Source organism: Brachyhypopomus gauderio, chromosome 11 (genome assembly GCF_052324685.1).
Source record: "Brachyhypopomus gauderio isolate BG-103 chromosome 11, BGAUD_0.2, whole genome shotgun sequence".
NCBI lineage: Eukaryota > Metazoa > Chordata > Actinopteri > Gymnotiformes > Hypopomidae > Brachyhypopomus > Brachyhypopomus gauderio.
The window spans coordinates 14,644,838-14,660,274 of record NC_135221.1 but is presented as its reverse complement, the minus strand read 5'-3'; the positions used below and the strand labels follow the sequence as shown (position 1 = coordinate 14,660,274).

The window sequence follows — 15,437 nt, the reverse complement described above, 5'->3', positions numbered from 1 at the left end:
TGACAGATAGTGTATCAGTATCCTTGGTTTGGCTGGTGTGGTGGTCTCTGTGTGTGTGTGTGTGCTGACCTTGAGGATGAGGTAGGGGATGAAGGAGGACGCCTCGTACTCGCTGAGGTGGTAGCCCTCCCTGCTCAGCATCGTGAAGAGCAGCTTGAGGAACTCCATGGCCTTCATCAGCACGCTGGTGTTGGTGTCGAAGAACCGCAGCGTGAACCACTTCAGGACGAGGTCCAGGCAGCCAATCACAGCGTCCGCCTCCGCCTCCAAGTGCTGAGGGAAGGAGACGAATGCTCAGAGTGTGATGCGTTCCTGGTTCTGTCACTGTGTGTTTGTACCGACGCGTGTGTATTTTGAGGTGTATAGGGACGTATGGGTGTACATGTAAAGGAGGTTGGTGATCCCAGATCTAAACAATGCGTAGAGTGGAGTGTGTGTGCTTGGCTGTATATATGCATATGTGAACAGTTCCCATGCTTTGGAACTCATGGAAAGGTGTGTGTGAGTGTGTGTGTATTCACAGCTCCCACACCTCGATCATGGCATTGATGGCCTTGACGTGGTGCTGGAAGTCGTAGTGGTAGAGTTCATCCTGTAGCCACCTGGCCAGGCAGGGGGCCATCTGGCCTTTCAGCTGTTCCACGTACTCATCACGAGGAGTGATGAAGTTCCACTTTAGGATCTACGCAAACACCAAGGACACACGCGAGATGGTCACATCACGAGGGGTCAACGGAATCGTAAAACGGACAAACATTCAGCACTGCTGAATTCAGTTTTAAACCACACTATTCTTTTAAGACCACATTGCCGTGTATAATCCCATCCCACAAATGAGAACATGCAATACAATGCCAGATAAACTATTAAATGTTCTCCAACACACAGACATCCCAATACCGAAGAGGGTTCTAGAATGTTCTGAACTGACAATCCAAATGAACAAGTGTGAATGGGGAAGAATATTCTAGAAGCTTCCCAGCACTCACACAGGTGCTGCCCCCTAGTGTTACAAATGGCTAGTTAAGATTGTTACATTGGTGTATTCAAAGAATGCGAATTTTTACGTTACACTCCTGCACTATACACCTGTAGTACCAAGACGGGTGGATGTATCAAAATGAATGAAGACATTCATCATAGAGAGAGATGATGGGTTGTGACGGTACAGGTCCAGGACGCCCTGCAGGTACCCACTTTCAGAGCTTTCTCCTCCTTCATCCGCTGCTCTTTACTGCCAGGCACAAGGATGAAGATGGGGCCCGACCTGTCTTCGTCATCTTTAGCATTGGGTTTGGCTGGAGCCTTCTTCCCCAAAACCCCCTGAAAAAATGCAGAAGACACCCAATGTCACAAGAGAGCAGCATTACAGCCTTTTAGACAGCAAAACACACACATGCACACTTGTGGGGAGGGAGAGGGAGAGAGGGAGAAAGATCCCGATCTAGGCCTGTCACGATAACAATTTTCAGAACAATACATTGTCCCAGAAATTATTGCGATAAACGATAATATTGTCATTTTAAAGTGCCATTATAGAATTTTTTCTTGCTTCTGGGTAGGGGTGGGAATTGTTTACTATCTCACGATTCGATTCGATTCCGATTTTGGGGGCCACAATTCAATTCAAAAATCGATTTTCGATTCAAAACGATTTTCGATTCAAAAAACGATTTGATTTATAAAAATGTCTGCTTCAGTCTATAGAATCTGCATGATCTACTACAGTCTGCTTTGCAAGACAGAACGACAAATACAGAAAATTAAGTGTCTTTCACATTTAATTACCAAATATAGCCGCAAGCGGCGATTGGCGGGTTCACACACCAATAGGCATTTTGGCCTCAATAGGCAAAAGGAAGCCCAAAAGGTCCTTTAGACCTAAAAGTGAAAAAAAAGCTGTTTGGGTTTGGCCAGTGTGTGCTCTACAGATGTAGAGTGTGATGACATCTGTGTGTGTCAGAAAGGGAGACACAAAAATAGCACATCTGGCTATGGCTGCATCTATGTGAACAGTATAGGAAGGCCTGCACTTGTCTATACATGATTGGGCCTGTATATTACTGACAGAGAGAGATTGAGGGAGCCAGAGACTATGCTTAGTTAATTCACTCCTTGTACACGTAGCACGCCTAACATGACTGCCTGTGTATTCAAAGTATGAATGTAGTCTGCAAAGCCTGGCATGACTGACATGACTGGCATTACTGACATAACTGATATGACTGGCATGACTGGAATGACATCACTGGCATGACGAACAAAATTAACATGACTGATATGACTGACATAACTGGCATGACTGTAATGATTTGAAGATTTGACTGACATGACTGGACTGACATGACTGATATGACTGACATGACTTACATGACTGGCAGAACATGACTGGCATCACTGACATGACTGATATAACTGACATGACTGGACTGGCATGTCTGATATGACTGACATCACTGGTATGACTGACATATACTATACATATACTATAGATATGCATACAAACTATACATACATTTAGGTAGAAGTGTGTGTGTGTGTGTGTGTGTGTGTGTGTGTGTGTGTGTGTGGTAGTATATGTATTCAAACTATGACAACATATACTAATACATACATACATAAGTATACATAGAAACTATACATACATATAGGTATAAAGGTGTGTGTGTCTGTGTTTGTGTGAGAGAGAGACAAAAAAGAAGCCAAATATCAGTTTGTATAAGCATGTGTTAGTCACTGAGATATGGGTGGGTATGGCTAGGGAAGTGTCAATTGTGAATGCTATAGGAAGGCCTGCTTGTGCCTGTATGTGTGTGTGCCTGGTTAATAGACACAGAGAGATCTAGGTAGCCAGAGCAATGTTTACTTAGGGCACAGAGATGGGAGGGGGAATGTGGGTGAGAGTGTGAGAGAGACTGAGAGTGTGAGTTTCAGCTTGCGTGCGTGTGAGAAGGAGAAGGTGACAGAGGGACTTTACATGCATTCTTATGCATTGTATATAATACTGCACTGTAGAGCCATACGATAACCGATTTAGATGAAACTTGACAAATTTGTTCAGGATGGGATTCTGAATGGGCTTGTGCATTTTGGTCAGAATTGGGTAAAATATGAAAGAGCTTTAAGAATATGAATATTATATGTATCGATGCTGTCCATAAAAAAAATATTTAGCAGGTATAAGTGTCCTCAAATCCAAAATCTTTGGATTGTTTTTTGATTTCACACTCTGTAGAGTATTATAAGACTTTGCTTGACATGATAGTATGAAAATCCTAGGAGGAGTATGAAAAGTGATGATTTCAAACTATTATTAACTGTAAATAAACTGTGCATTTTTTAATAGGACATGTAATGGGAAAGTTGTTCGCACTACTGCAAGGAATCAAAAGAGTCCAATTGCATGTTCCCAAGTGGAATTATGTAGGGGATACACTTGCTTTTTGTGCAATAGCGCCCCCCAGTGGCCAATCGACACCTGGCTGGATTATGTCATAGGGGGCGTGCACTTGTCCACACCCAAGAGGTTTCGTGCAGATCGACCAATGGTAAGCCTGTCAAACGCGTGCCGATCACTGATTGGCCGATTACGTCAGCCATTTTGGAAGTATGGAGTGTCTGCTTTAGGACCTGGTTCCCAGAGGCCCATAGATGATGTCTGCCAAGTTTCATGTGGATCGGCCAATCTGAGTGCATGGGGCAAATTTTTGCATGTTATAGCGCCCCCTAGCAGGTGAGGTATGGCAACCTCTGCAAGCTGCCCTAGACCCTCACAGGGAAGCTGTCTGTGAAGTGCCATCTCATTACATGCAAGTTTTCTTAAGTTAGAGCTCCATATGCGCAAAATTTACTATTGAATTTACGCCCCCTCATTTGATTGGCTTATACTGACTAGGTAGTGAAGAAATTAGCATTTTTGTTGGATACATTTTAAAGTTCAGACTCTTCTGAACGTTTTGATACCACATATGTGCATGTATGTGAAAAATCCAGGGACTAGTTCGCGCTCAAAGATGTGTGTGATTTTGCAAATTATGCAAATTAACTCGAAATCTAAGTGGGCGGAGCTTAATGGTTGTATATTAATTGTCCTATTGAATTTAGTCAAGGAATGTATAGGAACTGGAATTTTGGTTCTAGGACTTACGGTGTAGGAGATATGGACAAAAAGTCAATATGGTCTGCTATAGCGCCACCATCAGGCCAATTTGGGTCCCTGTATGGGAATCTGGTCCTTGGAGTTAACTGAACCTTTTTGCCAAGTTTGGGGTTTCTAGGCATTACGGTCTAGGCTGCACAATACGTTTTAGGTCAAAAAATGGGACAAAGAATAATAAGAAAGAAAAATCCTAACAATTACAATAGGGTTCCCACACTATGTGTGTGTGAACCCTAACAATTACAATAGGGTTCCCACACTGTGTGTGTGAACCCTAAATAGCCGCAAGCGGCGATTGGCGGGTTCACACACCAATAGGCATTTTGGCCTCAATAGGCAAAAGGAAGCCCAAAAGGTCCTTTAGACCTAAAAGTGAAAAAAAGCTGTTTGGGTTTGGCCAGTGTGTGCTCTACAGATGTAGAGTGTGATGACATCTGCGTGTGTCAGAAAGGGAGACACAAAAATAGCACATCTGGCTAGAGCTGCATCTATGTGAACAGTATAGGAAGGCCTGCACTTGTCTGTACATGATTGGGCCTCTATATTACTGACAGAGAGAGATTGAGGGAGCCAGAGACTATGCTTTGTTATTTCACCCCTTGTACACGTAGCACGCCTAACATGACTGCCTGTGTATTCAAAGTATGAATGTAGTTTGCAAAGCCTGGCATGACTGACATGACTGGCATTACTGACATAACTGATATGACTGGCATGACTGGAATGACATCACTGGCATGACGAACAAAATTAACATGACTGACATAACTGGCATGACTGTAATGATTTGAAGATTTGACTGACATGACTGGACTGACATGACTGATATGACTGGACTGAAATGATTGGCATGACATGACTTACATGACTGGCAGAACATGACTGGCATGACTGGCATCACTGACATGACTGATATAACTGACATGACTGGACTGGCATGTCTGATATGACTGACATCACTGGTATGACTGACATATACTATACATATACTATAGATATGCATACAAACTATACATACATTTAGGTAGAAGTGTGTGTGTGTGTGTGTGTGTGTGTGTGTGTGTGTGTGTGGTAGTATATGTATTCAAACTATGACAACATATACTAATACATACATACATAAGTATACATAGAAACTATACATACATATAGGTATAAAGGTGTGTGTGTCTGTGTGTTTGTGTGAGAGAGAGACAAAAAAGAAGCCAAATATCAGTTTGTATGAGCATGTGTTAGTCACTGAGATATGGGTGGGTATGGCTAGGGAAGTGTCATTGTGAATGCTATAGGAAGGCCTGCTTGCGCCTGTATGTGTGTGTGCCTGGTTAATAGACACAGAGAGATCTAGGTAGCCAGAGCAATGTTTACTTAGGGCACAGAGATGGGAGGGGGAATGTGGGTGAGAGTGTGAGAGAGACTGAGTGTGTGAGTTTCAGCTTACGTGCGTGTGAGAAGGAGAAGGTGACAGAGGGACTTTACATGCATTTTTATGCATTGTATATAATACTGCATTGTAAATCCATACGATAACCGATTTAGATGAAACTTGACAAGTTTGTTCAGGATGGGATTCTGAATGGGCTTGTGCATTTTGGTCAGAATTGGATAAAATATGAAAGAGCTTCAAGAATATGAATATTATATGTATCGATGCTGTCCGTAAAAAAATATTTAGCAGGTATAAGTGTCCTAAAATCCAAAATCTTTGGATTGTTTTTTGATTTCACACTCTGTAGAGTATTATAAGACTTTGCTTGACATGATAGTATGAAAATCCTAGGAGGAGTATGAAAAGTGATGATTTCAAACTATTAATAACTGTAAATAAACGGTGCATTTTTTAATAGGACATGTAATGGGAAAGTTGTTCGCACTACTGCAAGGAATCAAAAGAGTCTAATTGCATGTTCCCAAGTGGAATTATGTAGGGGATATACTTGCTTTATTTGCAATAGCGCCCCCCAGTGGCCAATCGACACCCGGCTGGATTATGTCATAGGGGGTGTGCACTTGTCCACACCCAAGAGGTTTCGTGCAGATCGACCAATGGTAAGCCTGTCAAACGCGTGCCGATCACTGATTGGCCGATTACGTCAGCCATTTTGGAAGTATGGCATGTCTGCTTTAGGACCTGGTTCCCAGAGGCCCATAGATGATGTCTGCCAAGTTTCATGTGGATCGGCCAATCTGAGTGCATGGGGCAAATTTTTGCATGTTATAGCGCCCCCTAGCAGGTGAGGTATGGCAACCTCTGCGAGCTGCCCCAGACCCTCAGAGGGAAGCTGTCTGTGAAGTGTCATCTCATTGCATGCAAGTTTTCTGCAGTTAGAGCTTCATATGCGCAAAATTTACTATTGAGTTTACACCCTCTCATTTGATTGGCTTATACTGACTAGGTAGTGATGAAATTTGCATTTTTGCTGGATAGATTTTAAAGTTCAGACTCTTCTGAACGTTTTGATACCACATATGTGCATGTATGTGAAAAATCCAGGGACAAGTTTGGGCTCAAAGATGTGTGCGATTTTGCACATTATGCAAATTAACTCGAAATCTAAGTGGGCGGAGCTAAAGGGTCCTTGAGGCTTTTTTGTTTGGTTTGAGCCAAGGAATCCATCAGAAGTGGAATTTCGTTTCTATGACCTACAGTGTAGGAGATATGGACCAAAACACAAAATGCTGCGCTATAGCGCCACCATCAGGCCAATGTGGGTCATTGTCTGGGTTTCCCTCATTGCACCTCTGGTGCACCTGTCTGCCAAGTTTGGTGTTTCTGGGCCTTACGGTCTAGGCTGCAGTATGCGTTTTACAGCCTGAAAAATAATAATAATAAGAAAAACTCGAGCAATTACAATAGGGTTCCCACACTATGTGTGTGAACCCTAAAAATTAAGTGCTTTGGTAAAATAAAATGGTTTTTGTTGTTACCAAAATTCTTGAGCTTCATTTTGCGAGCTGTCAGGGCTGGCTCGGATGCAGTTCTCCCAGCCGTCGCTAGGGGCACCAGAGTCAGTCCCAGACTAAACCGACGTAACCGTACGTTCTCAGCCAGTCTCTGCTTTCTCTGAGATTGCTTATCGTTTAATGCTTTCTCTTTACTTATTCGAGTATCTCATGCGTCGCTTTCTGACCCATCTCAAGTTTTCCCAATCCTGTATGTCTTTCTATCCGTTTTGCCTTTATTTTTGGGAAGGGTTTTATTTTGCTGCAGCGTTTTTTGCCAGTTACTTCTGCTGGTGTCCTTGGTTTCGTTTTCGCGTTGCATTTATCCGCGCTGTTTTTTAGTTACTGTTGTTGTTTTGTTTCTTCCTCCCGTCTCACTACGGTTGAGTGTTATTTTTCACGCGTTGTATTTTCCGCATTGGTTTTTTGTTTCTATTTACTCCGTGCCCTCACGGTTTTGCTTTCTATTCTCTTGCGCGTTGAGTCTTCCGTGTTGTTTTGTTTGTTCGTTCTGGGTCGCTGTGCGCGTTTCCCTCTCGCTAATACATGTGACGAGTGTCAAACGTCTTGATCTTGCGAGTCGGCACTTGGGTCCATCCTTCTCTATATTATTTCTCACCCTTCTCTATATTAACGCTCCCGTGCTCACCGCGTTACACAAGCCTTGCACACGAGCTACATTGTGTCCAGTTCGGTCTTCCCCGGCATTCGGTAAAAACCAAAATGAACCCATATTTTTGCCTTAAATGAAGACCAGACAGGTTGAGTATCTCTTTCCTCCATGTGTTTTGAAACTTTTCTGCGCATGAGTGTGTCCCAGAACATGCTGCGTTTAAAATTGATTCTGAATCGTAGTAAATGAGAATCGATTTTTGATATATGAATCGATTTTTTGGCACACCTCTACTTCTGGGCTCCCCAAAGGAGCTTTAAGACAATGTGCCACAATAATAATATAGTAGCATAATAATACAATTACACCAGTTTGCAGTAATGTAATGTATTGTAAAGCTCATATATGGGGTCATATTTGAGCTTGACCACATATCTGTAGTGGCAGAGTAAAATGACATGTCTTTAATCTCCTTCAGAATGCCATCTTTCACTTCATTATATATAGGTTTTCTTTGGCAGTTTATACTGCTTGTCAAATATTTGCAGCATGTTGATAAATGTTTTCTTTTCGACCGGCTGTAACAGCAGCATCTCTTTGGTTATATAGCGAGTTAAGCCTGGTTTATACTTGACACGTCAGGAGCGGCGCGAGGGTCCGCACGGTGAAAATGATGTAATCGATGTGGCTCCGCCCGTGCGCGAAGGCCTCGCGCGCTGTTGATTCATGACGTCGTGCACCTCTCGAATTTTGTAACTTCGCGTGTGCCGCGCAATGAACAAAGTCATGTTTGCAGGGTTCATACACCTAGACAAGGTGGAATTAAAGCACTTGTACGTCTCTTTAAAGGTCCATTTCAATATTTCCCAGCACGTTAAACCTAATTATGTTAAATATTTATACATATACTCAAAATGATTCGAAATAATTCGCTTTTTATCACATTATTTAATGGTTGTTTATTTTCTAAACACCCAATCTTAACGTCTTCACGTTCTCTCATGTTTCGTCCTGGAATTACAAGAGGCTCGTATTTGTTAACGTAATACAAGAGAACTGTTCAGTCAGACATTTACATTTACATTTTATGGCATTTGGCAGACGCCGTTATCCAGAGCGACTTACATTTTATCTCATTTTTATACAAGTGAGCAACTGAGGGTTAAGGTCCTTGCTCAGGGGCACCTCAGTCATGGCCTCAGGTCTGGAAATCGAACCCACGACCCTCCGGTCACAAGACCAGTTCCCTAACCACCAGGCCATGACTGCCCACAGACAACTATTTGTTGTGAAATGAACAAATTCCAGCACAAATTCCAGCACTTTTCAAACCTGAAACACAAAGCAACATTAAAATGTCAGGTATATGTTCATTCCCCTGTTTTTGAGGGTATTTCTTTTTTATTTATATACTACCACATATAATTTTGAACAACACTGCAAAGAATGCGATGCAGCAAGTATAAACGCCTCCACCATTCGCGGAGGTTCGTGCGAGATGGGTAGAGTCGTGCTACAGTCACCATAATAAAGAAACGATTAAATAATGTAATAAAAAGCGAATTATTTCAAATCATTTCGAGTCCTATTAGCCTCAAATACGTTCGCGAGCTAACACATCTCCACCTGTGTGTGTGGAGGCACTGTTATTGACGTGTGACGTCTGCACTCATTTCCTAACCGATGTCGCTCTCTGATAACAGATTTGTCTTCCCTTAAGGGGGGAGGAGGGTGCGAGAGAGCAGCACTGCGTGCCTTTCTGAAATCTAACGTAGTTGCGGTTTATTCTCATGTAAACAAATTTGCGCGGAAACCCAATGGCCAATTATCGACATCAGCAAAAATGATCGCTGTTAAAAAAAATTATCATACGATAAGTCGTTAATGTAATTATCGCGACAGGCCTATCCCGATCATATAAGAGTTATCTACTCAGTGGCTCAAGTGCATATTCTAACATTGTTTTGTAGTTCATTTCTGCCGTGAGTCCACACCAGTCCACACTGTGATGCCCCCAGGAACCCTACGTGGACGGTTAGTGATCCACCGGTACCTGCTGCTTGCAATGTCTGCCACTCGAGAGTCTGCTGTACTTAGCGAATCTGTCTCTATCTACACGCTGCTTTAGCTTCACGTTGTTCACCTAAGTTGGCGTAAAAACACCGACTTCACTAACAGCTCTGCACATTACAACTGTGTGCAATGACTGTGCCTTTACCCTGCACTAAAGTGGGGTTTGTGATACAAGACAATTACAAGACATCCACCTGTAGTCAGGAGATCAGACATTAACTGCAGTAAACACAAAATCTGGCGTTAGGTACAACACCAAGCAAAGCAGCTAATCTAAATTATATAAGCAGTCGATGTCCAACAATCAATTCAGTTATAGATTCAGTTATAGATTCTTAATGTTTAAACCAGCAGAGGGCCTCAAACGCGTCAAGCAGATTTGGTAGAGTAATATGAAGCCCATTAAAAAGGCAAAAATAAAGCCAGCGCGACCTTTTTAGCTGCAGGGCCTGTCGACTTGACCTTCTTGCCGTCCGGTTTGGGTTCTGGCGCGCTGTAGTCGTCTGCTGCAGGCTGGCCTTTAGCCGGCCCTGAGAAGCACAGGGAGGGAGAGATTAGGAGACTTCAGACAAGGTTCTCTGTGGCCAGAACCCAAAGTGTGACCATTGTCACACAGGGAACAGGAAACTGCATCGTCCAGCCACACAGAGCCACGCAGCGTCTTTCACGCGTTCACTGATCTCCACATCAGGATCTCATGAACATGACTCTTCCATACAGCATGTAGACGTGCAGAGCAAGCGTGTCGGGGGGGCACCTGAGGTCTTGGTCGCAGGGCCACTTGAGACGGGTTTGGACGGGGCAGCTTTTGCGGGAGCGGCGGGTTTAGCGGGCATCAGCGCCCTGGCCTTCTCCAACATGGACACCACCTGGTCCTTCGAGGCCGGCTGTGGGGAGAGAGCCCGGAAAACAGATGAAATCAGACAGTGTGGATGGATGCCCGCTTGATCAGCAGGCCAGCATGAGACTCAACCTCAGACTGCCCCATATGCAGCAGGAATGAATGAATTTATTTGATGATTAAAAATAAACCCACTGCACCACAGCCATTATGCACACTTTAAATCATCAAGGATTAAAACACAAGGCCTACAATTCATTTCCATTGTGGTCCTCTTCATATATAACACTGTGTCCACAAAATGGACAACAAACCAAAACAACTGGACAGACACAGGGTGGGGTTCCTGGGGGTGGGGTTCCTGACGTCTTCATTTGATAAACCATTGAAAAACCATCTAAAAACCTAAAAACACTTGCTTAAATACTGAAAAAGCACTAAAAAGTACTAAAAAACAGTTTAAATACTAAAAAGCAGTTTAAATGTTCTGACGTGCTCCATTTGAAGCCTGTTCACTAACAGAGCTGCAGATCATGGGAATGCGTTCCCTCTCTCCCGACTGTGTTCTACACTGGACCAGAATACAACCAGCAGAGCGTCCTCACGCATAGCCAGCATAAGAAAAGGAATTTGCTAAGTACCGTGACACTATTTATGACATTATGAAATATACCATACCTGTGAATAATCTGATAAACCCTGCTACCAGCTTATGATGCAATGTGCTTAAAGCATGGGTTAAAGCAAGAAATTTTCATTTGACTGAAAATTTTTTCCTGGCAAAAGACAATGCCAGCAATTACTGAAAATGTGGTGTAGTTGGGACATGGCCTCTTTTGCCTAATTCTACACAAACACATTTATAAAGTATATTTATCTAAACAGCCTGTGTAAGGAGAGAAGAGAGAATGAACACCTGAGCAATAAATGTACATAAATGTGTATTTAATGGGAGTTATCTGGGGGTCCTCTTCCAGAAAATTATTTAAAGATCAAGTCAAATTTAGTGAATCCTGGTGAGAGGTAGGAAGCTCTCTTGTTTTTATCAGATTCACCATCGCAAAAACATAAGCCGTAAGATTACATGCTTTAAGTAGGTATGTTACAAAAAAAATTAACACCACTGGATAGAGGTTTTAAATACAAACAGAACACCACCATCCATGTTAAGCCTGGTTTAAGCCTTTATACTTAACGCAGTACGAGTGGCGTGAGCAGCGCGAGGGTCCGCACGCCGAAAATGACGTAATCGCGGTGGCTCCACCCGTGCGCGAGAGCCTCGCAGTCGTGCACCTCTCGAATTTTGTAACTTCGCGCGCACAGCGCTTCAGCGCAGTGAACCAAGTCATGTTTGCCGGGTTCAAACACCTTTATAAGGTGGAATTAAAGCACTTGTACGTCACTTTCAAGGTCCATTTCAACGCGTTCTCAACGTTAAATTTAAGTTAAATATTTATACATATACTCGAAATGATTCGAAATAATTCGCTTTTTATCACATTATTTAATGGTGGTTTATTTTCAAAACGCCCAATCTTAACGTCTTCACGTTCTCTCATGTTTCGTCCTGGAATTACAAGAGGCTCGTATTTGTTAACGTAATAACTGTTCAGTCAGACAGATATTTGTTGTGAAACGAAGTAGTTACATTTTCAAGCATTTTAAAGTACTTTAGCCTAAATTCCAGCACTAATGCAACATTACAATTGGTCAGGTAAATGTTCATTCCCCTGTTTTTGAGGGGTGTTTCTTTATACTACCACATATTGCTTCGGACTACACTGCAAAAAGAATGTGACGCAGCAAGTAGCCTCCGCCGTTCGCGCAGGTGTACCACAAATGACACCGCCGTCATCCATCCAGCGCTGATGAGCGCCAGTGAGAATCATATTTCGGCCACAAAACAGATAGCACGTGCGTGTGTTGTTTATTATGATTTGACGGATTTTTTCCCCAAAAAAATCAAATGACGGAAATCCGTCGTAGTGACGGAGAACTTTAACCCATGGCTTAAAGACTGCTCTGTTTTATTTGGTTTGATCAAACTCGTTGATTACGGCTGCGAGCACATGTGATGTGGAGAGCTCCGTTTCGCCCTTCTGCACGATCACTAATGCAGTGGCTGTATTGCAACACTACTGTTTAATGTGCTAGCAGCGTGAACTAGACGGGTGAGGACCAATACAGAACCGGAGGGAGATCCGGAGACACGCCCACCTTGAGTTTGCTGGTAGCTTTGTTCATCTTGTCGTAGCCCAGGTGCATCATGAAGGTGGGCAGGGCGTCCTGGGCTTTCTTCCGCACGTCCCCGCTGCGGTCCTCCAGACAGGCGTACAGGGGCGGCAGGCACTGCGTCAGGTCGGCGGGGGCCGTGCGCAGGGACGGCAACCTCTCTGCCAGCCAGCCCAACACCTACAGCCAGGGACGCGGGAACAGAACCACCACATCTCAGAAAGGTGGAGTGGACACAGTGGTGGTACTGGTTTATAGCGCTTGTGTACGTATCGTGATACGCAATTTTAGACCGAAATGGAGAAGATGGAATATTTCACATATTTACATGCGTGAGATGATGGATATGCTTAAAGCTGCACACCAAAAACGGTAACAAGACAATGTGAGTGAAGGCCAGATTGCATAATCTTTATTTGCATAATGCTAAGTGTCTGCCATCCTGCTAACAAGCAGTTCATTCATTAACACTCATTTCACTGTAGCCCTCGTTAGCGTCTCTATTCAAACTGATCGAAACTGAATCCTTTACATTCACTTAGCTGAAATTCCCATCACCATGGAAACACGAGAACCGACGTGATTAGGTTTCTTCCCATTTACAGTGAGCTGTATGTGCTGTACCATGAAGGGACATACCTCCTGTCTGAGGAAGGGGTTCTCCCGTTTCAGCTCTTCTGATAGGTCCTCCCCATCTAGCCACTCCTTCAGACCGGTCTGCTCCACCCACGTGTTCAGCGTCGTCATGGCGGCAGTTCGGACATGGGGCTGTGGAAGGTGGAGCGGTGTTTAGTACACAGACAGACCGCGTCATTGATCCAGTGAGGTTCGCTGTGGCCGAATGATGGTGGAAGACACACACACACACACAGCCACCAAACCTCCAGGCCTTCTGTTCAAATCACCTTAGAGCTTTGAGGAGTGGGAGGGGTGTGTGTGTGTGCAGTAGGAGGGGTGTGTGTGTGTGCAGTGGGAGGGGTGTGTGTGGAGCTGTAGTGTGGCTGTACAGGAGGAGGAGTGTGTGTGTAGGGCAGTTAAAGACTCGTTACCTTACTGTCCCCCAGTACGGTGATGATGGGGAAACCCAGGTGCTTGACGTGTTGTTTGAGGGCCGGACCCATGGCAGTGGCAATCTGCTGCAGGATGGACAGGGCTTGCTGAACCTGTCCACACACACGCCCACACGCACACACGCGCACACATGACATTAGCAATATCTAGCCTGGACCTACACTCCCTGGCAACAGCTAGTGATGGGTGCTTTTCATATGTGTATAATTACAGACTGTTGCCACGCAGAATGCATCTGCAACACTTTAAACAGCTTGATGAGTTTCTAATGTTTCAAATAATGTGACTAGTAAGTGTAAATTAGACAAAATGTAGTTACCGATATTCTAAACATTATGAACACAATTTTCCTACATGGGCCGATAATGTGCAACACACACACAGAGAAATCATCAAAGGCCCTGTAGGAGCAGCCGTAGAGCACACTGCCCAACACACACACCATCCGTACAGTCACACACACACACACACACACACACACACACACACACACACACACACACACACACACACACACACACACACACACACACACACCAGCAGTTTGTTGGAGTCGTTGAGGCGGCCCTTCAGAGCCAACGGCAGCTCCCCGAGGTTCGCCTGGATGAATTTGGCCTCAGAAATGACGGCTGCCACCTCGTCCAGTCCCTCTTTCCGGATCTTCCAGTTCTTATCACTGATCTTCTCCACCATATCAGACGTCAGTTTATCGCTGTGAGCCACCATACATGCAACAGGTGAAGTATAGATTACCATCTCACTTTCACTAAAGTGAACAGTCACTAACTGCTTTTTAAGGCAGGTAAATTGCCTGGCCTGCCCGGACTCCACCCAGTGCACACCATGTTCAAATGTCTTATGATATTTCTCATTCAAATCCAAAGCTAATATAAGGGGGGCAGCATTTAATCCTTCTACACCCAAGCCGAGTCTTTTGATAGGACCCAGCTTATAATAATACATGAGACTTATATGCTCTATATTTAGATTTATATGAAGTCCTACTAGGCTTGTCACAATACTAAGAATTACAACTTCGATAAGATACTTAAAAAAATATTGAAATTCGATACCATTTTCGATACCAAAGTCAGATACGGTGCTAATTTCCGTTTTAAAGCCTTTTTATTTTTTTTATAAACAAACAAATGAATGTTGCTTTGTGTTTGAAAATGCTTGAAATTGTAACTTCATTTCACAACAAATATCTGTCTGACTAAACAGTTATTTTGTGTTAACAAATACGAGCATCTTGTAATTCCAGGATGAAACATGAGAGAACGTGAAGACGTTACGATTGGGCGTTTTGAAAATAAACAACCATTAAATAATGTGATAAAAAAGCGAATAATTTCGAGTATATGTATAAATATTTAACTTCCCAACAAACATGCGACGTCAGAAAGACGTTAAAATCAAGTCTGTATCACGTCGTTCAGTCCAGACCCATTTTTGCATGTCTGGTGGACGTTCAAAACTGGTTCAAAATCTGACAGTGTGACTAG

General features: G+C 43.5%; 1 protein-coding gene across 4 annotated transcripts in view; it reads right to left on the bottom strand.

Moving 5' to 3' along the window:
- The window catches only part of ckap5 (cytoskeleton associated protein 5), a 41,675-nt gene that overhangs the window by 10,117 nt on the left and 16,121 nt on the right, over nt 1-15,437 (bottom strand). For all 4 annotated transcript variants that reach the window (XM_077022227.1, XM_077022225.1, XM_077022228.1 and 1 more), the window contains exons 22-30: nt 14,470-14,644; nt 13,911-14,024; nt 13,501-13,629; nt 12,847-13,041; nt 10,546-10,675; nt 10,221-10,318; nt 1,198-1,323; nt 533-682; nt 70-273 (exon numbers count right to left, since the gene is read on the bottom strand). In XM_077022227.1, the coding sequence (XP_076878342.1) occupies nt 70-273; nt 533-682; nt 1,198-1,323; nt 10,221-10,318; nt 10,546-10,675; nt 12,847-13,041; nt 13,501-13,629; nt 13,911-14,024; nt 14,470-14,644 (1,321 nt within the window). The remainder of the gene's footprint in view (nt 1-69; nt 274-532; nt 683-1,197; nt 1,324-10,220; nt 10,319-10,545; nt 10,676-12,846; nt 13,042-13,500; nt 13,630-13,910; nt 14,025-14,469; nt 14,645-15,437) is intronic.